At 34.4% G+C, this 27,502-nt stretch overlaps 1 protein-coding gene across 13 annotated transcripts in view; it reads left to right on the top strand.

Moving 5' to 3' along the window:
• ADGRL2 (adhesion G protein-coupled receptor L2) overlaps positions 1–27,502 on the top strand; it is a 188,569-nt gene that overhangs the window by 154,447 nt on the left and 6,620 nt on the right. For all 13 annotated transcript variants that reach the window (XM_075557579.1, XM_075557586.1, XM_075557611.1 and 10 more), the window contains 10 exons: positions 8,242–8,367; positions 8,614–8,819; positions 9,944–10,117; positions 11,385–11,594; positions 12,587–12,807; positions 13,924–13,990; positions 21,548–21,639; positions 23,465–23,633; positions 25,819–25,947; positions 26,484–26,580. In XM_075557579.1, the coding sequence (XP_075413694.1) occupies positions 8,242–8,367; positions 8,614–8,819; positions 9,944–10,117; positions 11,385–11,594; positions 12,587–12,807; positions 13,924–13,990; positions 21,548–21,639; positions 23,465–23,633; positions 25,819–25,947; positions 26,484–26,580 (1,491 nt within the window). The remainder of the gene's footprint in view (positions 1–8,241; positions 8,368–8,613; positions 8,820–9,943; positions 10,118–11,384; positions 11,595–12,586; positions 12,808–13,923; positions 13,991–21,547; positions 21,640–23,464; positions 23,634–25,818; positions 25,948–26,483; positions 26,581–27,502) is intronic.

The raw sequence follows: 27,502 nt of genomic DNA on the forward strand, positions 1-27,502 counted from the left end.
CTCAGTATATCCCACTTGTCAATTTGTGACTCCTCTGTATTTGTATCCTTCCCTATTTCTGATAGCCTATTTATTTCCTTTGCCAAGATTCTCAGGTTTGTCCCAATTCCTTCATAAATGGCCCTAATAGTTTGGGGTTTTGCTTCAAGGTCAGTAATCCAGCTTGAGCTTATTCTTGTACATGGAGTGAGGTAAGGGCATTGCTTTGCTTTTCTGCAGGCATAGATCCACTTTTCCCCACACCACTTACTGAAGAGGGCATCTGCTTCCCATTTGATATTTTGGGGCCCTTATCAAAAATCAGTTGCCTGTCTGCTGATGTTTTTATTTCTGGGTGTGCAGCTCTTTTCCATTGGTCTCAATAGTTGTCGTTATACCTGTGCCATTCTGTTTTGACCACCATGGCTGTATATAGTACATGCTAAAATCAGGTAGAGCAAGCCCTCCTACTCTGTCCTTCTTCTTGAGGAGTTCTTTGCTAATTCTGAGCTTCTTCCTCATTCCATATGAATTTGGTAATTAGGTTTTTCAAGAAAGGTGATGGTATTCGTATCATGATAGCATTAAACTTATATAGTGCTTTGGGTAGAACTAACATTTTTACTATATTGAGCATGAACATAGAATATTCTTCTATTTGTTGAGGTCACTCTTGATTTCTTGTAATAGCGTTCTGTAGTTTTCCTCGTACAAATCTTTTGTCTTTTTAGTCAGGTATTTCCCTAGATATTTCGATTTGTGCTTGGCTATTGTAAAGGGTCTTATACTACCTTTTTAACAACCTCTTCTGTGAGCTTGTCTGATGTGTATAGCAGTCTGATAGACTTCTGTTTGTTGATCTTTCATCCTGCCCTCTGCCATATTTCTCTATCACTTCCAATACTCCACTTGTGGAGTTTCAGGGATTTTTGATGTATAAAGTCATATCGTCTGAGAATAACAATCGTTTCACCTCTTAGTTCCCTAGATGAATACCTTTGATGTCTTTTCTTTGCCTTATGTTGTTAGCTAGGACCTCTAGTAAGATGTGGAATAGTTCAGACAAGGGGGATCCTTGTCTGGTCCTCTTTTTCAGTGGAATTTTTGTCTTTTCTCCATTGATTATCATGTTGGCTGTTGGTTTTTCATATGTAGCTTGTATTATATGGAGGATTTTTCCTTCCATTCCTTATCTTCTGGAGTGTCTTGAACAGGAATGTGTGTTGGATGTTGTCTACTGTTTTTTCAACATCTATTGATATTATCATGTTGTTCTTACAATTTTTCCTGTCAATGTGGAAAATAATACTAATGGCCTTTCATATGTTGAACCATCCCTGCATCCCTGGTATGCATCCCACTTGATCATGGTGATATATATAGTAGTTTATTGTATATATATTGTAGTTTATTGGCCAGTACTTTGTTAAATATTTTTGCATCGATGATAATTAGGGATATTGTTCTGTAGTTCTCAATTCTTGTGCGATCCTTGCCTGCTTTAGGTATCAGAGTTACACTAGCTTCGTAGAAAAAGTTTTGGATTTGTTCGTCTTTTTCTATGTTCTGGAAGAGTTTGTGTAGAATTGGTGTCAGTTCTTCCCTGAACACTTGGTAGAATTCTCCTGTGAAGCCATCTGGCCCTGGGGGATTCTTTTGTTGGTAATCCTTTGATAAATTTGTCTATTTCTTCTATTGCTGGGAGTCTGTTGAGGTTCTTGGCATCCATCTGCGATAGTGTAGAGAGGGATTGTTTTCCAAGTATTTGAGTATGTCTTCCAAGTTGCTGGATTTGTTAGAGCACAGGCCATCATAGTCCTGTGCAATTATCTTCTTTATCTCATTAGGGTCCATTTGCATGTCCCCTGTTTCCTCCCTCATCCTTTGCTAGGAAATTTGAACTTTCCTTTCGTGCTCACATCAGTCTTACTTTTATTTTAGGTTTAAGATATTTTTCCTAAATTAGAGAAGTAAGAGGGTATGTAAAAAAATAGGGTCAACAATTGGGTTCCAGTTACTAAATACATGGGCTTATTTCAAACAAAATGTGTTTTCACATGTCTCTGTGATCCAGTAGATGGCCGAAGACAGTTTTTCTCATACTATTTCAAATGCCTATATTCTTTAGAATTCTAAAATATTATTCTAATTGACTATTTTATTTTTATCTTTATAGATGGAGGTTCTTCTAAAATGTATAGATTTTTATTTTTTTATTTTTTGTGCATTCAATGAAGGTTTTCAGAGCATGTCATAGTTTTATATTCAATAGATGATGTGCATTTTCCCCAACATACCCATTGAAATTTCCTCTATACACTATCACATCCTAATTCCTCCCTTTGTTTCCTGTTACCATCCTTTGACCTTGGGTAAATGCAACCCTTTTGATCTTAAATCTTAAAAACGGTTCATTATTTGAACACTGTAATGGGTTCAGTTCCAGACCTGAAGGATGGCTGAGGGTCATAGTTTGTGTGTTCGGAGTTTTGTTCACAGTGTTCATATACTCTATCCAGGATTTTCTAGTTACCCTCTTTAGAGCACTTGGTAATGGACGCTGAGCACCATCTAGATCTTCTGGTTTCAGGGTCATGAGGTTGATGCTTAGGTGGTATATTCGTTCATTTGGACTAAATGTTTACACAGTAGTTTTTTATTTTCACCATTTGTCTTTCCTCCAGACAAGCAGAGACCAATTGTAGTACTTACTATGGTTATTCATGAACTTTTAAGACCCTAGTTGTCACTCACCAATGCTGGATGTAGAACACGGTCCTTGTGCATTGTGTTACACACATTGATCTTGATGTCACCCAAGACTATAATCTTTATCCCCTTGGCCTGCATTTAGTATACATTGCATTGACTTTAAAATAATTGTGCCTAAGCATAATTTATCCATGTGTTGAATATTCCTGAATTATTATAGAAATAATTTCATATATTTGAATACATCACATCTTTTTATTTCTTACAGTATAAACCAGGTGTCCTCAAACTACGGCCCGCGGGCCACATGCGGCACGCCGAAGACATTTATCCGGCCCCCCGGGGTTTTTTGCCTCGTTTGTTTTTTTACTTCAAAATAAGATATGTGCAGTGTGCATAGGAATTTGTTCATAGTTTTTTTTTTATTATAGTCTGGCCCTCCAATGGGTCTGAGGGACAGGGAACTGGTCCCCTGTTTAAAAAGTTTGAGGGCCCCTGATATAAACCATGTTGTGTTATCCATGATTTCATCTGAGAAGAATGTTCAGATTTTCTCCAGACTTGTAGTGTATTATTTTTTCAGACTCAAAACTGAAATAGCCCATTTTCCTTTTTTGCTCACAATGTCTTGGAGCTCTCATCTAAATTTAGGGCATGACTACAATATCTGATGCTATTAAAAATGTTATTTTCTTCCTCAGCTATCTTTCCTTGAAACCTTACTTTAACTCACCAGCATGACTTGCTCTGACAATAAGTGACTCCATCCAGTGACACAATTACAACTACTATCATTATATCTAATTACTGGTGCAATAAAGTACTTGTTTTATGTGGAGTTTGTGGAGTTTTGAAAAATACATGCTCATGTATCTACCATTCTGGTCAACATTTCTGTCACTTCAAAGTGTCTTTTACACTTGTCTTTATCAGTGATCTGCCCACCTCCTAACTACCCTTCTCTCTGTCACTGTAGGAGCATTTTAACTTTCTAGACCTTCAAAAGAATGGCGTCATTAAAATTTCTAGGTTTTTTTCATCAGGATTCTTTAAATCAGAATAAAATTTTAAGAACTAATCAGTCCTCTTGTTGCATAGTATTCCATTTTTAGAAAATACCTCGAGTTGCATATCTCTTATTGTTGGACATTGGAGATTTTCACTACTTTCTGAATTTCTGTTAATAAAGCCATTTATCTAAGTTGCTGTACAATTTTATGCTTCCAACAGCAGTGCATGAGCTACTCCACATCCTCCCAAACACTAAGAATTGTCAGGTAGTGTTTATTTATTTTACGTTTTAGCAAACATATATTGATTGGCATCTCATTGTGGTTTCATTTGGCATTTCTCTGATGGTTATGTTACATTTTGTTGGTAGCTGGTGAGCTGCTTTTTATGTGCTTCTTGACTGTATTTTTATGAGAATGCTTTCCAATTTTTTCCTGCTCGTTTGCAATTGGGTTATTTTTCATCTAATTAATAAGTTATAAGGATTCTTTAAATATTCTATATATAAGCCTTTTATTAAATGTATGTAATCTTAATATTTTTCTTTAGTCTGCATCTTTTCCTTTCTTAATACCTTGGCAAGAGTAAAGTTCTGAATTTTGATTAAAAGCCAATTATCAATTAGTTAAAAGCTTTTAACATTTATAAAATATTTTGCAACATACACAGAAGTAGGAAAGTTAGTATAACTCATCCTCATTACCCATCTTCAACAAAATCCTGCTAATCCTTCAGCTCTGTTATTTTAAATTAAATGCCAATTTCAAAATCTTTATTACTATGAATACTTCAGTATGAATCAGCAGCTCTGGTCTTCTAACAATAAATAAATATACCATTATATCATTTAAGAATTAACCAAACATATCAAAATTAATAAAAATATAATCATTTGCCAGAGTCCTAAAAGTGCTTTGTTTTATTTCTTTAACCCAGTATTCAAGCAAGTCCATATACTAAATTTGGGTGATACATTGTCAATCTGCTTTAATTAAAAATAATTTCTTCCTATATCTTCTTTTTCAAGAACCTTAGTGGTACTCTGGGTTAGACTTTGGGCTGCTAACCTCAAGGCTAACAGTTCAAACCCTCTAGGGTGAAAGATGTCCATTTACATAAAATTTATAGTCTACTAAACACAGTGTGGGTGTCTAAGTTTAAATTGATTAAATGGTAGTGAGATGGCGTCTAAGACATTTTTTATATTATAATAATTGGACTGATTCTGTGTCCTGTTGATTTTCCCTCATTCTGGATTTGACTTCATGACCACTGTTAACATTGAATTAAGAGACTAGGGTGGCACAGTGTTTAAGTTCTAGATAACCTGAAAGATCTTTGGTTTGAAAGATATGATGGTCTCCTTGTAGCAAGACTTGCAGCTTTGGAAACTGTGGAGCAGTTCTCTATTGCTGTACAGGATCACTATGAGATGGAATGAACAATGGTGATGGGCTTAATTTACTTGGTGTATAACCACAATTCATTTGACTAGTGTTGATTGATAGTAGCCTTGCTAAAGTCTTAACTAGTTATCAGAGTTTGTGTATAAACTTCCTCATGCTTGATGTGTAGTTACCATTTTGGTGAACCATTAACTACTGTCCTTTTTTTTCCTAGTCTTTACTTTGTTTTTCTTTAGTTCCATCATTGGCTCATCCTTCTATTTATAATGATACATGAAACCAGTACTAGGGATCTTGGCTTTGAAAGGTACATTCCATTTCAACCTCCTGCTGAGAACTTGCCTTTCTAGCCCACATATACTGGATATAATAAACGGCATAGAAGGGTACCCACATATAACATCCTCTGTCTTCTCTGTTGCCATGAAGCAGGGGTCTGATGTGGCTACAGGCTCCATCCTCCTTAACTTACTCTGATGCCAACAACCATGGCACTCTACATTGGTAATGATTTCAGTCGTTGGTTGCAATGTGCACACACAGCTCTCAGACAATACTCACAATTATGAAGGTGTGTTATCACAAGTCACGATCATGAAACAGGAAGGATACAGTCACTGTTTCAAAGCAACACTGCTCCTCAGCCAGCAGCCCACTCTCTCTTGGTCCTAGCCTCTCAGTCATGTGGTTCTTCACCTCTGTGCCGCAGCCTCACTGGGATCTGGTCTCAGCTCTCACCACCCCAGAAAAGCAGTCTGGAATGGCTCCATGAAAGGTCTTGGGCTTTCTCTCTCTGCTTGCACTTCAATATGGAAATAGAGATTGTGGCTCATCCTTATAGTCGGGAGTTGATAAGGAAAACGGAACAATCGTTTCTGTTAGTGTTATACACACCCTATTTGCCAAGTCCCACCCAGTCATTGGTAAGAGTTAGAAAAGTCATATTGAGAAATTTCACTCCACAACACTGAATCCGTGTACATTTTAGCAGATCCCCAGGTAATTCTTATCTGATTATTCTTAGCACATAAAAGAATCAGTCACCTAGCGATCTCTAAGAATCATTTGACATTGTGTTAAAATGTTTAAGTATTCTTTTTCTGTTTTCTGAAGCAGTTAACTATTAATTTATTTATTCATTGGCCATATAACTGTTGAAGTTTTGTTTTTCAGCCAAATTCACTTTCCTATTAAATTTTCCATTTAATGTTTAAAAATTCATTGGTCTAAATTTGCTTGCTTTTCTCTATTAGTTTTAAAAATATCTAACATATGTACCCAAGTATAAGCCGACCCCCATATCAGCTGAGGCACCTAATTTTACCACAAAAACTGCATTAAAATGTGCTGAAAACCTTGGCTTATACACAAGTAAATACGGGACTTAGATTTCAAGTAATAAACCTGTAACTAAAAAAATACATACATTGTTTTCTTTATAATGGACACATTCTTTAAAATGCTAATTGGTAAATATATGTTGAATGAAATTAAAGCTTGCGGAGAAATTTTTCATTGAACAAACTTCTTTACACATGTATATCTGTTTCAAACAAAGTGAAAACTCCAAGAGTTTTTGTGATTTGTTGTACATTTAGTTTCTTGTGTTCAGAATAACCATTACTTGAGAGCTTTATTCTCCATGAGGAAGGAAGTCAGGAAGGTAGGAGGAGGCATATATGTTAGATGTATGTATTGGTTATGTTTCTCCCTTAGTACACATAAAACTGGTATGAGGAGAGATCTTGCATCTACGTATTTTCTTAATCTTTGCAAGATAAACAAGTATCCAAAAATTATACAAGAATAGTATGAATCTATTTTTGTAAAATGAAAACATGAGTACCTCATATCTTCTTACATATATGTGATAATTTGACTCCACACACAAATACACAGAAATCATCTCTAAGCACAGAAATAACTGTGTCAGCACATAGACCAGTTGAGAAGGTAAAATTCAAAGAAAGAGTTGTAGGTTGTAATTATTATTTAAAATATTACCTTTAAAGGATTATTTATCTGAAATAAAGGAATCATTTAAAAATAATTTCATGAATATAATGACACCTTGTTTTAGTAGCATAACTTAGTAAATTATACTAGTAGCAAAAGTACTTTTTCATTAAAATAAAGTTAACTGAATATTGAGATACTTATTATAAGCTGTTTTGGAATAACAATAGACTGGATATTATTGTTGATTTAAGTTGCTTTTCTATATTTTTTTAAAAGTTACATCCCCCTATTATATATTGAATTTGCCTTCCATAGCACGTTTTTACTTTTGCTAATTCATTTGAATGTTTGAATTTTGGATACAGTTAAAGTAGATATGACTATGATCCAATCAAACTGTATTTATAAAAATGGGTGATAAGCCAGATCTGGCCCATGGTTCTTATTTTACCTAACTCTTAAGAAATGAATATGTAAGATTGATGGTAGGGAGTTGTGATAAATTTCAAAATAATGCCAGAAGTTTTCTCATGAATAACTGTGCTAGTCTATTTTTAGAATATGTATCCTTGTAATGTTTCCTCCTTTAATTTTACATATTAAATTAATCTTATTTGTGGAAGTAGGTATCTGCAAGGGCCTTCAAAAGTTTTGTGGAAACATTTCATTGTATTTTAATTTTCATTTTTCCCCAAGCATTTTGAAGCCACCACTTAAATGGAAAAGTCAGCCAAATATATATTTAGGATTAAATTTTACCACAATAAAATTACAGTACTACAAAGCTACTTAACACAAAGAAGTGAGAAGTATATACAAATAATTTTGTCTTAATAATTTAAATGAAACTATGCATAATTAAGAGCCTGAAAATCTGGATTTAATCCCCCATGTACCCCCACCCCCTAAAGACTAAAGCTATGAAGAATGTGTTGAAATGATTATACATGTTTCAAAAAAAGAAGCCAAGGTTTAAGATCTCTTAGAGTAAATTAGTGTGTCATTTATTAATTGAAATAGAACAGTACAATTTTATTTAACTAGAACGAGGAAAAAGTAACCAAAAAGTATGCGTTGAAGCAGTTTTCCAATAATTATTATTTATCTCTTTAATTTGAAGATTGCCTTTTGAAAAAAATTGTTTGCCTAACCTTCCTTCCTTTGTGTTTCTCAGTTCTAGAGGTTGCAGTACTCAGCACAGAAGGACAAGTCCAAGACTTTAAATTTCCTCTAGGCATCAAAGGATCAGGCAGCTCGATCCAGCTCTCTGCAAATACTGTCAAACAGAACAGCAGAAATGGTAAGATGGAGTCCGTTCTTTTATAAATTGACAAAGGCTTTGTATTCAGTTAAACTTATTAATTCTTAAACGTTGCGTACTTGACTCCCGAAAACAGCTTAACACTTTAAAAGCAGATTTAAAATAATTCCTTACTATACTTAATCTAAAGAAAGATTGTTTAAGGATCCCCCCCCCCCATTTTATTCTAGTTTTATGCACAAGCATCTTTTCTGTAAAATCATGTGACTAATTTTCCCTTTCTAGGGCTTGCAAAGTTGGTGTTCATCATTTACCGGAGTCTGGGGCAATTCCTCAGTACAGAAAATGCAACCATAAAACTAGGTGGTGACTTTATTGGTCGTAATAGTACTATTGCGGTGAATTCCCACGTCATTTCAGTTTCAATCAATAAAGAGTCCAGCCGAGTATACTTGACTGATCCTGTGCTTTTTACCCTGCCACACATTGATGTAAGTTACATATGCTAATGAATTAATGGGAAGGTTATAAAACCAGTGAGTAAGGAAAGCAAATTTGACGTACTGAAGATGGGAAAGGGGGGCTGGGACGGGGAAGAAGGGAAATGGAAATGAGAAAATAAAAAACCATTCTATTTGAAATTTAAATGTTGGACTAGGTCAGAGACACAAGTTTATTTAAGTCTGTGAACATAAAATTAAATGAGCCTGGTTCAGTGATTATTAGAACTTAAGTGTATTCTTAATGAAAGCTAATTCAGCAATCAACATGAAAATGTAAATGACTTTAATTTGTTTTAGAGTGAAAATTAACTCTTACCTTAGCAGCAGGATAGCCAAATATTAACTCTTAACATTACATAAAAATATAGTGTCCCACCTTTTTTTTTTTTTAATTACTATTACCAGTCACACTGAACAGACTTGTTATCAAGCATTGTGTTTAAAGTTCATAGGCTTGGGAGATGTGATTTCTCTACTGAGAGAGTCAGTAGCTGGATTATTTTACAACGTTGAAACACTGCAGAATTTGTGTCTGTTGGTAGTAGAATGCATGAATAAATGCCGTCAGATTAGCCGAGAGGATCCCTAGAACGAACAAGGAAAAGTACAATTGTGTGGTTACATTTTTCCTTCATGTCCCTCACATGACTTACTCCTTTAGTAGCCTTCGGGTACTCAACACAATGGTTCAAATTGTCACTGACATGTCATTTAGAACTAACCAGAAAGGTTCCAAAATTGAAAATGAATTTCAGTACACTTGGTCTTTAAAGGAATATCTCAGAAAAAAATTCATGGCTCTAGTTTTGTCAGAAAGTGGGGGAAAGATTCTAATGTACCATCAGTATGTAAAATCATAAGATGGAAATTGTAATTGTGTAAAATGGGTCTTCGGTAATTTAGAGTACACTTTAGAGTGTTTCAGACTATAAAGCCCCCTTTAAGCTGGATATCTGCCTTGTATAACATAGGCCACAATTTTGCTGATGAAAAACTTTATAGTCCGAAACATGCAAAGTTTAATCTAAATTACCTTTTACACATATTAAACAATTGCTATTGCCATCTTAAAGTGTAAAATCCTAATTTTATCTTGTCATTTTATTTCCCAGCCTGACAATTATTTCAATGCAAACTGCTCCTTCTGGAACTACTCGGAAAGAACCATGATGGGATATTGGTCTACCCAGGGCTGCAAGCTGGTTGACACCAATAAAACGCGTACAACGTGTGCATGCAGCCACCTCACCAATTTTGCAATTCTCATGGCCCACAGGGAAATTGTAGTAAGTGTTTTCACTTCTAATTAGTAATAGAAAAAGCCTCAGAGATTCAATACAAGCTGTGTAATAGTTCCTTCTTTGGGTGCTTATCGTAACTGAAAACAAACAAAATAATGGGAAGTTCTACACTGTGCATGTATTCTGGTAAGTCTCGGCAGTATATATCCTATTTTTCAAGGCCATGTGCTCTGATACCACTTTACATACTTGTCAGTTTTTCTTTTGGGGACAAGTGTTTCAGGAAGGCAATCACAAAACAAAACCCCAAAATGGAAATCGGTAAAGTCCTGTGAAAGGCTCTTCAGTTTTGCATGCTCTCCTGATCTAGATGTTGAATTTATTTTACTACCTCCCGTTGAAGATGCTCAATGCCTTGTCACTGTGATTGTGCACACTGTGCACAGCTGCCAATTTTGAAAACGCAGAATGCCTACAGACTGTTTCTAATACTCCTTTTGGTGACAGAATGAATAAAAGCCAGGCGATAAAGTATATTTTTAAGAAACATACCATGAAAACTCTCTTAAGTTCTATTGTGGTTTCAACTCTGTAAGTATAATATAAAACCCAAGGTAAAAGTAAAACTGTGAAAATATGTTTTAGTTGTTGACCTAGAAATAAAATTTAAATAGTGATGATTTTTTTAACCACCACTAATAATGGTTAATACTTATTATCCTAACCTATAATATTTTCTCTATGTTTTGGTAGATAATTATTTTAGTCATTAATTTTGGAGTAATTAGACTCTTGCATTCTTTTCTCAGGTGATTTTTTTTGGGGGGGCTGGGATTATGATCAGTAAGATAATATTGAAAATCTTTTCTTTATTAAACTCTGGTTGAACACAAAGAGGAGTATAGTCAGTCCAACTACTGGGTTACTCCTACTTGTCCTTTAATGTTATGTAAAATTGCCCTCACTTTGAAATGATTGAACTAACTCAATTTATAATAAATTCTTCATCATAATCACCTTACCTTGTGGCTTGTCTTGAAATAAAAGTCAGGCAAAACAAGATAGTCTGCACCTGTTCTCACTTACCTACAAATTGGACTTAGAGAGGCAGTTAGAATGGGTCTTGTTTCTTAACTTGGGGTCTGCTGATATTATGCATAGTAATTCAATATTAAAAATGAGTTGTTATATGTGCAAGCCAACTTTCCATTGGTTGATATGGTGTAGGGAAATTTTTTTAAAAGGTATCTTTTAGTTGACATGATGCAAGAATATTAATATTCCTCATATCTTTTATTTATTTTTTTTTTAGTACAAAGATGGAGTTCATCAATTGCTTCTTACAGTCATCACCTGGGTGGGAATTGTCATTTCCCTCGTTTGCCTCGCCATCTGCATCTTCACCTTCTGCTTTTTCCGTGGTCTACAGAGTGACCGTAACACAATTCACAAGAACCTCTGCATCAACCTTTTCATTGCAGAATTTATTTTCTTAATTGGCATCGATAAGACAAAATACATGGTAAGCACCTCTTCAAGTTAAATAGCCTCGTGTTTTGGATAGGATTATAATTTAAGGTGTGAATATGTACATGAGGTTGATGCTAATCTTTGACTCTGTTTCTTGTCATACTTGAAACAACAATACTGAAAGGGCCATTTTAAATAAAATTAAATGATAGCCATATTATTTTATTATTATTTTGAGTTAAAATATTTTTCCAGAGCCTGATTATTCATTTCATGTAGCAGGATTCTTCAAAAAATTTGTGGGAAAATAGAATTAAAAAATAATAGACTTTTTGAATCCCTCTCATATTAAGGCATGGTTGCATTTTCTGTGTTGTAATGAATGCAAGTAATTTGAATACTGGGAGTGCTGAAATAAGATTTTATTCATAAAATTCATATTTTGCTCACACAATGACTCTGACCAGTGATCATTTCTGCATATTCAGAGCAATTTACTCATCTTGAAGTCTGAATGCCAGAAACAACTTAATAATTAGATAATATGTTTTTTATGTTTATTTGAACTGGGATTAGTTTAACAATGGTCAAGATAGGACAGGACAATAATTCTAGACAATTACAACCTGATTTTCGTTTTGAAAGATTATTTTTTAAATTTGGTAGTGGAAAAGGTAGGAAAAATATATGTATAAACAAGTATTCTTCATATTATCTACGTACTATTTGGACTTTTCTGATGAAAAATCCCAGAAGAGAAATATGACATGTTTTCTTACTAGATATTTAATTTTACTAAGAAATTGTCATTTATTTTAGTAATGGAATTTCTAGCAGACTTGGAGTTATATTCTGTAAGCCTCACAGGCTCTGCTTAAACTTTTCAGTGTTTTACAATTTTTCCATCTATGGAACAATATTTTATAGAAGCAGTAGTTTAGTATAAATAAAGATACACGTTAAAGTGAGTAGTGTCCACAAGCATTTTATAATTTTTATGGGGATGTTTGTATTCATGTGTTTTCCAATCTTTTTCTTTTGTAGATTGCATGTCCAATATTTGCAGGACTTTTACACTTTTTCTTTTTGGCGGCTTTTGCTTGGATGTGCCTAGAAGGTGTGCAGCTCTATCTAATGTTAGTTGAGGTGTTTGAAAGTGAATATTCAAGGAAGAAATATTACTATGTTGCTGGTTACTTGTTTCCAGCCACAGTAGTTGGCGTTTCAGCTGCTATTGACTACAAGAGTTATGGAACACAAAAAGCGTAAGTAATCGCAAGTGACCTGAGTGTTTTTCAAGTGAATAATTTTTTAAAGCCTGTTAGCTGTCAGTGAGGGTCCCTGACAGACTAAAATAGCATCTGTGAAAGCTTTATTGGTTAGAGAATGGGCATGCCGTGCACAAATTACAATCAAGTCTTTTGTAATTTTCTAGGTTCAGAGGATCTGTACTCTAGCAGGGCAGATTCTAAATTATGGACTTTCTTTTTAGCACAAAAGACTGACCTGAAACAAATTGGAAACGTAAATAACCTTTTTGGTCTTAGAAAGATATTAAGTAAAATTTCTGATGAACTTACAACATCTGACAGGTTTAACTCCTCAGCTTTAAGCTAATGCTCCGTTAGTTCTCCTTGTGCAGCAGACCCTCCAGCTAGAGGGCCCCCTTCTGAATTGTGACAGTAGCACGTTCCATCCCATGTGGTTTACTTTGATAATATTGCATCAGGCAGTTTGAATGGATTGAAATAAGTCTGCGTCTTTCATTTATAAAAATACAGATGTTTATGGAAAGTGTCAGAAGGTAGCCATAGCATGTTTCTAAGGATTGGGTTTGCTAAATGCATGAATTTGCCTTCCAATTCTGTTTTTTATCCCCTTTGATAAAATTAATCATATAAAGATTCTTTGAGCTAAAGAAATCATTTTATTTTTTTTTAACTATACAGATGTTGAAAGACAAGTAAAGGCATTGCATGAGAATTCAATGGTGTGAATTTGATGAGTTTTTTGGTTGTAGAATTGAAACAGACAATTTTGGGACAGTTAATTTCCATTTTTTCCTTATAAAGTCAGAAATCTTAAGAATTTGGCAGTGGTTTAGGGTATATTGTTTTCCCCCGTGCAAACATAGTTCTTTTGCTTTTATTAACTATAAAGCCTGAAATGAAAAATAGCAGGTGGAACAATAAACCATCACCTTTGTTAAGTTGAAGCCGACTCAGAATCGATTTGAAATATTCTTGCCTGAGATAAATGAATTTTCGAAGGCAAATGTACAAATAGATTGTTTTGCTTGACACATTTAAAAATGTTATTTATTTATGATGTTAAGAGTCCATTGAAACTGCTTACTACACATTCTTTGCTTTCCGTGATAGTTGCTGGCTTCACGTAGACAATTATTTTATCTGGAGCTTCATTGGGCCCGTTACCTTCATTATTCTGGTAAGCACGCGCTAGTTTCCCTCCTTCTTTAGCAGTGCTATTCCAGCTCATTTTGTTGTTAATTTTTCTGTGCATTGAACATTGTAAACTTACCTGTTTTACAGTTTAGATTATATAATCTATTTTGAATATTTTTCCTTTATTGAAAGTTCCTATACTTGCTATTTAGTATTATTTCCAAAAATCATTTTCCATTTGAAAATACGGTTTTCCATTTTTAGTCAATGTAATAAAAGTAATTCTGTAATCTAAATGTACATATAATTCGCATTAGGATGATATGGATCAGAATTCATCTGATAATTAGGGGGAAGAAGGCGTTGATGTAAATAGCTTGTTTTGCTTTTGTGTTTGGTAGTTTTTCTTTTTTTGTGTGTGTGTTTGGTAGTTTTTCGTGGAGAGTTTTACATATCTATTCTGAGCCCTGTGCCATGCCTGTCGAGGATTTGTAAATTAAATAATGTTTTAAAAGATGGAAAGAACATGAAATGAAACTCTCCACCTAAGTTACATTTAAAAATAAATACATATATATTTTAATATCGCCGTCTTAACTTATTCTACACAGTAATTTATGATCTTTGAATAAATGTCTTCTTTTTAAAAATTAAATCACTTTTAAAATCCCTAGATTTAAAATTACTTTCCTAATGGATAAATTACCAAATATTAAAATGCTGCCTTTTAAAGGTGTATTAAATCTTGATTTGACGAATGCTACATACACTAACACTAAAATATTTTTAATTTTTTATATTACTATAAGCCTCATATATGAATTAAAATGCTATTTGGATTTTAGTCTTTAAAACTATTTGTACTATTCTAGCATACACTGATAGAAAGGAGTATTTATATACCCATATAAAGTTGGAAAAATTAAGAGATATTACCTATATACTTTTTAGTACTATTTTAAGGATTTCCCCCCTTCCCCACGTACACACACACACACACACACACACACACACACACACACACACACACACACACACACACACCCCTCCTCCTCCAATTAAGGCACAAATGAGCCTGCAAGGATATTCATATGGTTAGTGTTTCAGAAATTTTTTTAAAAAAACTTAAGTTGACAAAGTGAACTTAAAACCATTTCAAATGCATGTCCTTTTGGCATTGAAATTAATTATTTTACAAAATTACTTATGCAAAGCAAAATGACAATTTGAAATGAATTGCTTGCCTGAATCAAACCAGTGAACATATTTTTAAGCATTTCTAGAAAAGCTGATTTCTCCTCTGAATTATTCAATTCAGATGATTGCCCCAGATTTTTTTCTTGCTTTACTTATGTTAACACTTCCGAAGCCTATCTAGAAGGAAGTGACAAACGAGGATCTTCACTAAAGATGCAATTGGGCCCTAAGCCAAGTAGCCAAACACATCTATTAATTTGACAAATAGAAAGATCGCTTGAGGTTATTTGGTCTATAAAAATATCATCTGGTCTTTTATCTTGTAGTTATTTTGTTTATTTGGCATCTGTGCTTATAAATGTTGATTTTAGGTCACTAATGTTTCACTTGGTGAAAGTTGTTAAATGGTCATGCTTACACAAGTTAGCAAGCATAAGAAAGGGGTAAGGATAACATTTTACTGACTGCTTAGATGTAGAGTCCACTGGTACTAGGCTTGTTGTAATTATTCTCTACCACATCATGTAGGTTGAAGTGTGAAGGGCTTTTGGAAACAGTGTTTCCATCTTTAAAAACAGCAGGTAGCAGGGCTGGTATCAGTTCCGAGAGTAATTCTGTAGTTCCCTTGCTCTCCACCCCAACGCAGAAAGACACAAGGAATGTGGATCGTGCCACAAACCAACGTCTTTTCATGCAGCCTTAATCCTTTCCTGAGGTCGGATTCTGCAACATGTCCATTGAATATTAGTACGTTTGCTTATGCATCTAGAAGACATCTATAATTACATTCAGAAACAAATGGTATAATGTAACATTATATTGTATACTATTCTATTAAGATATTTTCTTATCACAAAATTACGTGTTTGCTTTTAGTATTTTTAATATCCAATTTTGCTGAATGGAAACCATTTAATTTACTAGTATTAAATAGGTATACATTTGACATAATAATGGTTCTATGAAGAGAAAGAATATGCTAAGGAAGATAAAACTCCCCACTTCTGCGTTTCTATAGAATGTCTTGCCTACAGGCACTAGAGTTATTACATCTATGAGAAAAGTGCTTGTAAGTAATGAGCGGTGGGAAACCATTAGTATGCCTGAAATGGTTTAATGAAAGCTTGGATCATGACACGTCAGGAGCTGTTCTTATCATTTGGACAGTTCCATCTGCATCGTTAATAATTAATTCAGTTCAGTAAGAGTTCAGCTCACACACTCATTTAGGAGTCTTCTTCAGAGAACACCTCTCTGGCTGCTAGTCCCAGGGGGAAATAGGTTTCTGCTTGGCTAACAGTAAAGATCTGGAGATACAAGTGAGTTTTCGAGCCGCATTTGCCAGGTAGCAGAAGCTCCAGGGAGGACAAAAAGGGTCAGAACATGTGCACTTCAGCTAGGTGACTTCAGAGTGCTGTTTCTGTTCTTCTGTCTTATCATATCCATGTCGGCTCTGCAGGCGGTGGAATGAATCTTAAGCTGCTAAAGCTCAGACAGATGTGATTCACTGGAGCAGGTTGATGGTGATAAGACAAACAGTACTCCCCCATAATCTAGGTTCTCTTTTTTTCTTATTTTGTGTTTTCATGTTTTTCCATATGTACGTAGAATGATGTACAGTAGAAATGATGAATTGTATGAGCAAATTATACTGGCAGAGATTACCCAAATAATTATTTATGAAATATTCATATGAGATAGGAATAAGAACGATACTCCCCAAAGAGAAAGAATTTCCCAATTTATTTGTATTGTTTCGGCTTTAAAAAAATCAGAATTCGGGAGGATGGTGTTTTCTTTGGAATTTGCTTTCGTTCTTTCTACTCGACGTGTCCACTTGGTGCACAGAGCAAAGCTAGCAGCTGTATGTTGCCTGGATGAGTTGCCTCGTTTCCAGAAGTAACTATCAGGTTGGTGGTTGACATACAGTGTGCAACCCAATCTTATGAGCCTATTCCTTCTAGTGGCTTCGTTCAAGGGAAAGGAGCAGTAATTGGATGGTGGAGACATTCTTCTTTCCCTCTCTGTTCACTTGCTTTCTAGTGTCAAATGGGCAAAATCCATCCTTGTTGGATACCAAAGTCAGAAAAGAAAATGAGGATGAAGGAGAACAAAGTCACTACTCTAATGGGGGTGGGGGCGGGGGGGTGGGAGGAACAGATTCAAGGGTGAAAAGAGGCATGTTCTAGGAAAAATACAAAGAATGACACTTTATTTGTAGCCTACGTCCCTGCAAAACAGCCCTTTTAGACTTGAGATGAACATTTAACCTGTGATTTTTATCAAAGATGTTTTAATTTGCCCCTTTATTTCCTCCTTTGATCTCCACAATTGAATTTTAAGAGAGCAAAAAATAATTTTAAGAGAATGAATATAAATTTTAAGAGCAGAAAAGGGTGATTTTAAAAGATAATTGATTTCGTTAAATATATAATTATAGTAAAATAATTTTAAGCTAATGAAAATAGTCTACATTAAAACCATCATTCTTATCAGAGTATATTGCCTCCTGAAAAAAGGTCTAACAAATGTTTCCTCCCCAACACTAAAAGTGAACATCTGTGGGTTTTACTTTTTTAAAGCTCTAGAGAAAATAAGAGAAATCTAAAACCACTTTTTAAAAGTATGTTTAAGCTTAGTCATATGTTTTAACTCCAGGAAATGTTTTCACTATATACAAGTGTACTTCAAAGTTTGTGGAAAACTGGAATTAAAAGGTGATGGGATTATTCCAAAAACTTTTTGAAGCCCTTTGTATGATGGAGTTATTATATTTACATGATTGTTAAATAATAAAATGTTTTATCTCCCTAATAGAACTCTTCAGTGATGTTTGACTATTAGTGTTTGTTTGTTCGTTTGTTTTTAATGTAGAGCTGTGGTTAAAAAATATCACATAGTCACAGATTATTTTTCTTTACTCAGCATTGTTTCCCATCTAACAAATCAGTGTCTTACATAATGAATTTGTCTAGAAATGACAGTACTTTGACATAAAAGATACCATTGCCTCGAGTGTGCTTTCAATTAAACAATATACGTTGACTTTATTTTTTGTTTTTAATTTTCTTAAAATGGAGAATTGACAGACGTGAAACCAGAAAACCTGACTGCACAATCCTGTGGTTTCATGGTTCCCCCCCCCCCCCCCCCCCCCAGTATTTTCAGATTTGTCAACCCACTTTTTCTGGAGTCTTTTGAAACATTCTGATGTTAGGCATGCCAGAAACAAGTACTCTCTTTCTGGTCTTTCCTCTTTTATTAGTGATCTGATTTTCAGCTGTGTGAGTACAAATGACATAAACTGGTTTGGAGATAGTACAGCTACTTGGAGGTGGGCAAATAGTTGAATAGACTGGAATCGTGGAGTGTTTTCGGGAGTTGTCTGAAAGGAAATGGAGAATTGGAAAAAAATCACCATATAGAAGGCATTTTAAGCTCGCACTACGTTACTCACGATTTTATTGAGGCTGTATTTTATTTCCTAATCAATTTATTATTTATCTTCAATTCATTTATCATTCCCTGATTCCGTATAGTAGTAGATTTTTATAGAAATCATGTCTACAGACAGAATTGCCATGTGAAGATTCCTAATTTCATCAATGATTAATTTTATTTGGGAAGAATGCGCTATTTGGAAATGGGTCCATGGCATATGAAACCTTAGCATTAACATTATATTGGTTAAGAAATAGTTCCTTCCTATCTCAGTTATCTGTAAAGTGAGCATACAATAGCCTGCTACATCACCCTTTCATGTTACAGATGTTTTTCCCCTGCCTTTCTTAATTTTTCTGTATTTCGTGTCTTGTGAGCACCTTACATTTTTAATTACAAAGAAACACTACAAACTCATAATGCTGAAAACTTCAGTGGGCTATGGGGAAAAGAAAGGAGAGACATTTTAAGAACTAAATGTTATAATGATTTCTGTACCACATTGTAGTCATTTAATTTTTGATAGCCATTGTTAGAAAGGATTCTCAATATCACGGAAAATGTTTAATTTTATTTCTTAATGTACATTTCATTGAAAATGTTTTCATTCCTAAATAACATGCTTTTGTCTGGCTTTTCTCTGTGGAATTGGTTTGTTTCTATAAGATCACCCCCACTGATCATTTTCCATACACAGCATAATATGTTTTATTTCCACATTTTTTTCTCTATTTACGTTCCTTGTAATTTTATGTATTATAGTGAGCCCCTCACCCCACCCCCTTTGTGGATTATACAACTAGAACTATGTTGTTCTTGCGTGAATTAGGGGACAATTATATTTATTGCTTAGAAAGTAATGAACACCAAATTATATGGGCCTTATACGCTTCAGCAAATTGTTTAATTAAAAAAGGGTAGAAATAACAGGGTTGGCGGGGGGGGGGGGGCGAGATTGGGAAGCCTAGACCAAAAAAGTTAGAAACAAAGATTTCTCATTAGAACCATTTAACAAAAAAAGAAAGCGGGAGACGTTCGGTTGATTTTTATCTTTGAATTTATAAAGCAAGCAGATTATGAGAGCCCTGATTTTCAACGTGAGAGTCATTTTTAAATGTTTTAGCCATTTTGTCCATTTACCTATGTCTTTTTCCCTGCATTTTAACTATCACTGTGAAGACTAGTGCTGCATGAAATATAAAGTAAAAACTATTGATTTTTGTCTTTTCAAAAGTAGAAATAGTGTTTATTATGATTCTTTAAAAACTTAATCAGATATTTACTGTTCTAGGAGAATGCTCTCAAGTTGTCAAAGACAGATGTTTTATCATTTACCCAGTACAACAAGCACATCCTTAGTACAGCAGGAATGTCAATATGTGTATTTGTTCAATAAAATATATTATACATAGTTCTCCAAATTCATGTGTTTCTTTATATTTTGATCAACTAAAATAATCTTGCTGGGGATCATATCCACAAGTTTATTTACTGTTTTTGTGGATATGCATCAGAAGACTTGTTTTTTTTTAAACTAAGAACTTTTTGTCCCAAAGTAACAAAGAGTCATGGTCAGATTCCTGCTTACTTACATGTAAAAAGTATGCCCATTAGTCTCTATGAAATGCAACATTGAAGAGAAATTATAAGACACATAGACAAATGATTACTATACCTATATACAGTGTTCACTAAAGCCTCTAAACTCATCATTTGGAAAGACTTGGAAATTTAAATTTATTGTCTTACATCATTTTTCCAAGTTGGAAACTCAAGCAGTCAGACAAGCAGAATGATGCTGTTGTTTTAGCTTATGGTATCGTGACTCAGTAAAAACTGTCATGCTACTCTAACAACGTTGGTTATCCGTCAGCAAGGAATGCCTTCATCCAGTGTACAAAATGTCCTTTTGTCAACATGCTGTTTGTTCAGCCACTTTCAAATTAAGCCACATAAAATCACAAAATAATTTTGGTATTTGAAAGTAATCATACAAAGTAAATAGGAAAACAATCCAGGCGAGACATAGGTTTTTGTTTTGTTTTTCAAGTGGAACTGCCTCTCGGTATGCAGCTTCAGTCAAGTGTCTGTCTGTAGAATAAATGCAAATTATCTTTCCTTATTTAAAACACAGCTTCTTCCTTCTGAGTGTGCTCTTGTTGACCTTTTAGCAGCCCAGACCCCCTTGTGCCCGGTTCCGTCTTTCCCCGTTTACTTATGTTTGAATCTAGAATCTTTGCACAGCTGAATCTTTTGAAGTATTCAAGAGAGTCTTGCTTCAGAATTCGTCTACTTTCATAGAATATAGAAACATAAGGAAGAGAGCATTTATAACCTGAACATGATATTGTTAAATATCTTTCACACAAACAATGTGTACTTACACATACGGTAATCATATTCCACATAACTAAGGAGTATTTTCATGTTGATTTGCTTCAGTCCGTAAGAGTTTCCTTATAAAAGCACTGTATTGTTATAATTTAATTGGGAGACAATAAAAGTTAGGAGAGGTATTCTCAAGTTTTATATAGTCCCAAGCCCAGGAATTTCGTCATTATAAACTACATAGTGTAAATTCTCCCTGTAAGGAGTTCGCTGCAGTCTTTCCATCACATGTCTTTTAGGTCCCAAAGGACCTCTAGCTAAAGAAGCTGATTTAGATTTGCCAACTTAGTTAATCAATACCACCTGATGCTAACTTCATGAGGTTGCACTTTCATGTCAAATGATCTATTCAAGAATTGTTCATACATAGCCAGAGTATTTTATGTATAGACTTGACTGAATCGTTATGTCCAGAAACCAAAATTAAATCAGTATCTACCATTTGCATATGCCATCGGTGTCTGCTTTTAAGTATGTTTAGGCATTACATCACGAAATAATATTTTTAAAGCTTGATTATTGTTTACTTACCTTTCTTTTTTTTAGCCCTCTAATTATTTATTTGTTACAACAGCTTAACATTATCTTCCTGGTGATCACACTGTGCAAAATGGTGAAGCACTCGAACTCTCTGAAACCAGATTCTAGCAGGCTGGAAAACATTAAGTAAGTGCTTTGTATTTCAGTTTTTGTACTTGACAAACTGAGTAAAAGATATTCTCCACAGGGAACACAGGAATGCCTTCTGTCAACTGTAGAAATTATCCAAAATTAAAATTTACCAATCAAGGTTGAGTTGTCAATATTACCATGTCACAGACATTGATGAAAATTAGATAATTTCTCTCTTGATCAAGTGCCAAGAAATTGTTTCAGTGGCTTTGTGGAAATTCCATATCGCTGTAGCAATTTCATATGAATTGAAACTGCAGTTCAAAATAATGTTCCTGTTTGCATAGCTGATATGATTATATTACATTTGTTTTATTAAATGACTTTTCGATTTAAGGATTCTGAGCAGTTCCTACTACTAATCCTGTTCTCCTAAGAGATTTTTCCTCTATTATTACTATTAACTTGAAGATTATCTGTTGTTTTCATGCTTATTAAGGAAATGTTTACTTTATCTCAATCCTGAATAAAAACTGCAATATTGCCATCAATGGAAAACATGCTATCTCATTAGTTTAAAAAGAGAGAGAGAGATAGCTGTTGCTTCATTAAGCCATCCTCAGAGGAGCACGTTCAGCATTCTTTTAAAATGAGGCACTAAATTTAAAATCCGAGGTGGTATTATTCAAATGGATTATGAGACAATATTTTAATGTAAAAATGGCAGATTTATAGTAAAGGTAGCTTTTTAACAAATCAGATGAATTATTTTAGACAGGCTAGTGCCAGCTTCATTGCATGTTGCATGGTAAGAGAGAGAGCTAATCGTTAGCATCTCTCTCTTTTCTTCCTTTTCCTCTTTCTGTCTTCCCATCTACACCAGTAATTACCGTGTTTGTGATGGCTACTATAATACGGACTTGCCTGGGTAAGGGAGAACCCTACATTAACAAATTTATGGCATGATTTATATTTTTTACAATCCGTCAATATCATGAATTGCCCTTAATTTTTATAATTATTTTGGAATATCTAATTTGCTGTAGTATTTTAAAAACTATAATAAGCCTTTATTTTTTAATTGCTTGCCTCTGCATCTTGACTTTCTTAATTTTAACTAATTTATAAAATATATAAATGCTTTCTATTACTTTCTATTTTAATTCTGTCTAATAATTTTGTTTCTCTTTTCTGCTTATAATGCTTTCTAGCTATGAAGATAATAAGCCATTTATCAAGTAAGATCATTAGTTAGACATGGGATGCACGGACTTTAAATCTTCTCATTCCCTCCTATTTCCTACCAGTTCTTTTCTCCTTAAGCTATTCATGATGAAATCGCTCCAAAATTATTTTATTTTGAAGTTGTTCTCATGTTTTTGTCCCATTTCAGCTAGGCCTCTTCATGGCTTAGTTACTTGCCTCAGGCCACCTAAGATTAGTTTTATTAGGTGTTAAGTGATTACCTGCCATTTAACCTTTCTGTGTGTGTCACATTATTCAGTGTCCTAAGTATCCCATGGGAATAAAAATATCGGTGTAAATGAATTAAGGACTCCTTAATTTATATTTACCAAAATGCACATAAAAAAGAATAATGTCATTGAAGGATGTTTTACACCTTGTATTTTGATGTAGTGGTGATAGCTTGTTGATTCTGGAATGAAAAAAGGGCAAGCCTGCTGTTGCTGTGTTCCCTGGAGTCTGCAGTACTAAATGCTGCTGTTCTTTCTGTAATCCATGAAAGGTTAAAACCAAAGTGCTGTTGCATTTGAATTTGAACTTAGAGACAGTCACCTGCTGCTAAGCTGTTGATATTAAATGTGTTATGTGTTTACTCCCTTTGATACTGTTACTAAAATTCACTTTATTTTTTCAGGTCATGGGTGCTTGGCGCTTTTGCTCTCCTGTGTCTTCTTGGCTTAACCTGGTCATTTGGGTTGCTTTTTGTTAATGAGGAGACGGTTGTGATGGCATATCTCTTCACCATCTTTAATGCCTTCCAGGGAGTGTTCATTTTTATTTTTCACTGTGCTCTGCAAAAAAAAGTGAGTGACAACACGCTTGTGCTGTTTTTATTGTTTGACTTGAAGTGGATAGAACTTGAGATTCACAAACGTGGGAGGACACACTGTTAAATAGCTTCATGTTTCTACTCACAAAGTACTTTTAGTGCTTTTCTCCATACTCACCCACAATACTCCAAAATTAAAGTTTACGGATGAAAAATAGTCATCTGTAGTGAGAAGAATATAAAGTTGAGAATAGTTTAGCTGACATTTAAGTTTGAAATTTCCCTGCCCTTTGCTGGGCATCATCCTTTCCCTGTCTGTATATATAATGCAGTCTTTTTTTTTTATTCTGTTATTACTAGTTGGTCACTAAATTGAACAGAGAAATAGAATTGTGAAAGTGAAAACTATTATGTTTTCAGCCCTGACAAGATGATAGTGTTGTTGCTTCCATCAATGTTGAATAAGCTATAATTTTGAGATAATGACAGTGGAATGTGCAGCACTGACAGATAATGTACATTCACAGCAATATAGGCATTAGGCAAAACCAACACTGGAGGGTATTATTTGTATAAAAGACCATTTAGATTGCCATTGTCCTGGTTATACAGCGTTTCAGAGCATTTAATACCCATTAAATGCACAGACATTTTTGTGCGGTATTGTGTTTTATTTAATAACAATAAATTTTAACTTTTAAAACATTGTACAGGGATAACCTTAACACTTGCTTTGTGTTTCATATATTTTCTATTAAATGAGCATTTTCAATACTGTGTATATATATACATATATATTATCACATATCACTACATTTTGTGCTGTTTTGCAAGATGTCTTTTCCATAAAGAATGGACTTAAGAAAATGGGCGAGGTAGTCATTATTTCTAGCTGTCTGTCTTAATTGAAGAGACTTTCAGTATGCCTTCTAAATTAGCAATTAGGTTTTGAAAGCATCATGCTGCATCTTGTGTACATTCTGTTGGATAGCACCAGAATGGTTTGTTATGAATGTGATATCAAATGATTAAGTTAGAATTGCAATCCTTACTGCTTGAGTGACCATATGAGGCACAGCAGTGCTTTGAAAGCTCAACTCCATTATGATTTGCTCTGATACATGTAATTAAATAAAACTAAGAGGATGGAAATGCAAGTGTGCCTGGATTTAAAAGGTCACATGGTTACTTTAATTCTGTACTTTTACAAGCAATAATTGTCAAAGCCACAGAGTTTTCAGGTAGATTCCGAGCCATAAAAATTAAGTGGGGAATAAAAACAAACTTTCATTTTTTTTGTAACCATCCAGATAAATACATTCTTATGCAATTTCTTATTTGCCATGTCATTTCAAAGTCTGGCTCTAAGTCACAAGAACACATTTTTATGTCAATATAGTTGCTTACAAGCCAGCCGGTAGCGCTGAACCTCCATTTGTGGCTTGGCCCTATTATTTATCAATTGTTGATCTTCTCTCTTGTAAGTGTAGGTTGAACTTTGTTTTAGACCTGACAACTTTTTTTCTATTCATATATCCTGGCTTCAGGCGCAAAAGGAAATTACTTGGGTAACTCATTAATGTGAATGGAAATTACATAAATAGTTCCCTTGTGTGCTAATGAAGTGAATAGACATCCTTGGATTCTCTACACTAAATGGTAGAGCTAGACACATGAGAAGATGAAGAAAACATTCCCTCCACGTTAGTGGCAAATGTATCCTAGTACTTTTTTACTTTTACTTGTGTCAGAGAAGTCTTGTCCTTATAGAGAGGTTACCTGCAAAACTATGCAATAAAGTAAAAGGTTTAGGTATAGAAATACCTAAACAAATGTGAAGCACATAGACATTAAATGACTGAACTTCACAGAAGAGTTGAGAGTAATTAAACAAGGAAAATACCAAAAATGTTTACCCTTTTTTGTTACCATACATTTTAAGAAGTTACTAAATACATTTACATAAATGGAAAACAAAATTTTGCATAAAATAGGTTTTTATACTTGCTATATCACATTTTAAAACAACCAATAAACAGTCTGGTTGACAGTGCTATATTTCTGATTATTATTTGACAAGTTGCATTTATTTTCTGCATGGATATGTTGAAGTGGAACTTCCTTTCTTTTGGTTGTCTCCACTGCTCATTTAATTGCAGAGAGAAAACACACCGAGATAGGCACATATTAATCCCCTGGTCTCACAATTATCAATGCAGGTACGGAAAGAATATGGAAAGTGCTTCCGACATGCGTACTGCTGTGGCGGCCTCCCGACTGAGAGCCCGCACAGTTCAGTGAAGGCGTCTACCACTCGAACCAGCGCTCGGTATTCCTCTGGCACCCAGGTAACAAAGCCTTTGACAGCATCTTTAATTAACCTTGTTTATAGAAAGCCTGCTGAGACATGTCCTCTTTAGATGCAATGATTGTCTTCTCGTTATAATGATCTAGATGGCAAATACTTGCTTTTTTAGTAATTTGGTTTTGATTGCTTTTTAAATATTTCTTCAAGGTGTTTCATTAGGGGAGCACATTTCTATTTTTGAGGGAACTTCTGGAAGAAGTGCATCACCATCATGTTGTTATTCTAAGCTCATACAGCACAGCGCCAGCTCACAAGGGCTACTTGATAAACGTGTTTTGAATAACCATTCACCTCTAACTTAAAATTTAAAAAATAGAGCCTGTTTTTGAAGGCACCTTAAATGTCCCTTAGGAAAGAAGCAAAAGGACAGCTTGGAATTCCTTAACTCTTACACCCAAACATCACACACTCCTCTAAAGAGCTGGCAGGTGTTGCTTCTTGTACATTTTTGCATCTATTAAGCTAAGGTTGGAGAAACTAATGCGACAAATCTGTCTTGCTATCTTATGTCAATAGAGTCGTATAAGAAGGATGTGGAATGACACTGTGAGGAAACAGTCTGAATCGTCTTTTATCTCAGGTGACATCAATAGCACTTCGACACTTAATCAAGGTCAGTTACTAGGAGAATTTGAGTTTACAGTATACATTCTGTACTTTCTGCCCGTTTACGACAATTACAGAGAAAATGCTTACCTCACATCTCAAATGGGTTTATATCACAAGTTCTTAAACCTGTTGAACCAACCTCTCACTATAATTAAGAACATAAAAATCCCTTCTATTCAGTACTATGATGCAAAAAACAAAATTTTAAACTATTCATTTATTTCCATGAAAAATCTGGATTAAAGGTGACCATTGAGAACATACTTTCCCATAGATTAAAATGCTTTCCTAGTGAGTGTGAGTTTATCCTTTGGAACTAAAATATATTTATAAAATTTCCCTTCACAAAGCCCTAAGGAAATTAACATAACTACTGTTCACATTAAACAGTGTTTATTTTTCAGTTAAAACTCTTATTTTATAAAGTTTGTTTGTTTTACCATTCTTTCAAAAAATGAAACAAATTCTACCAAAATAATTATGGTACTTTAAAATAGATGAGGCTGTGTAAAGCAGACGTCCTCAAACTATGGCCCGTGGGCCACGTGCGGCCCACCGAGGACATTTATCCAGCCCGCCAGGTGTTTTTGCCCCGTTTCGTTTTTTTTTATTTCAACATAAGATATGTGCAGTGTGCATAGGAGTTGGCTCATAGTTTGTTTTTTTTTTAAACTATAGTCCGGCCCTCCAACGGGTCTGAGGGACAGTGAACTGGCCCCTGTTGAAAAAGTTTGAGGACCCCTGCGGTAAAGTAACTTTTCCCCCTAACTTTGACTGCGTCTACAATTTCAATATTAAATGTAGTGCCTAAATTAAGAAATGTTTACTTAAAGTGTACTGGATATATATAAATTACAAAATAATTTAGCAAGATAAAGGAGACACATGTGAAAACATGGGTATTCCTGAATAGATGCTCAGCAAAT

The sequence above is a fragment of the Tenrec ecaudatus genome, chromosome 1, assembly GCF_050624435.1.
Source record: "Tenrec ecaudatus isolate mTenEca1 chromosome 1, mTenEca1.hap1, whole genome shotgun sequence".
Classification (NCBI taxonomy): Eukaryota; Metazoa; Chordata; class Mammalia; order Afrosoricida; family Tenrecidae; genus Tenrec; species Tenrec ecaudatus.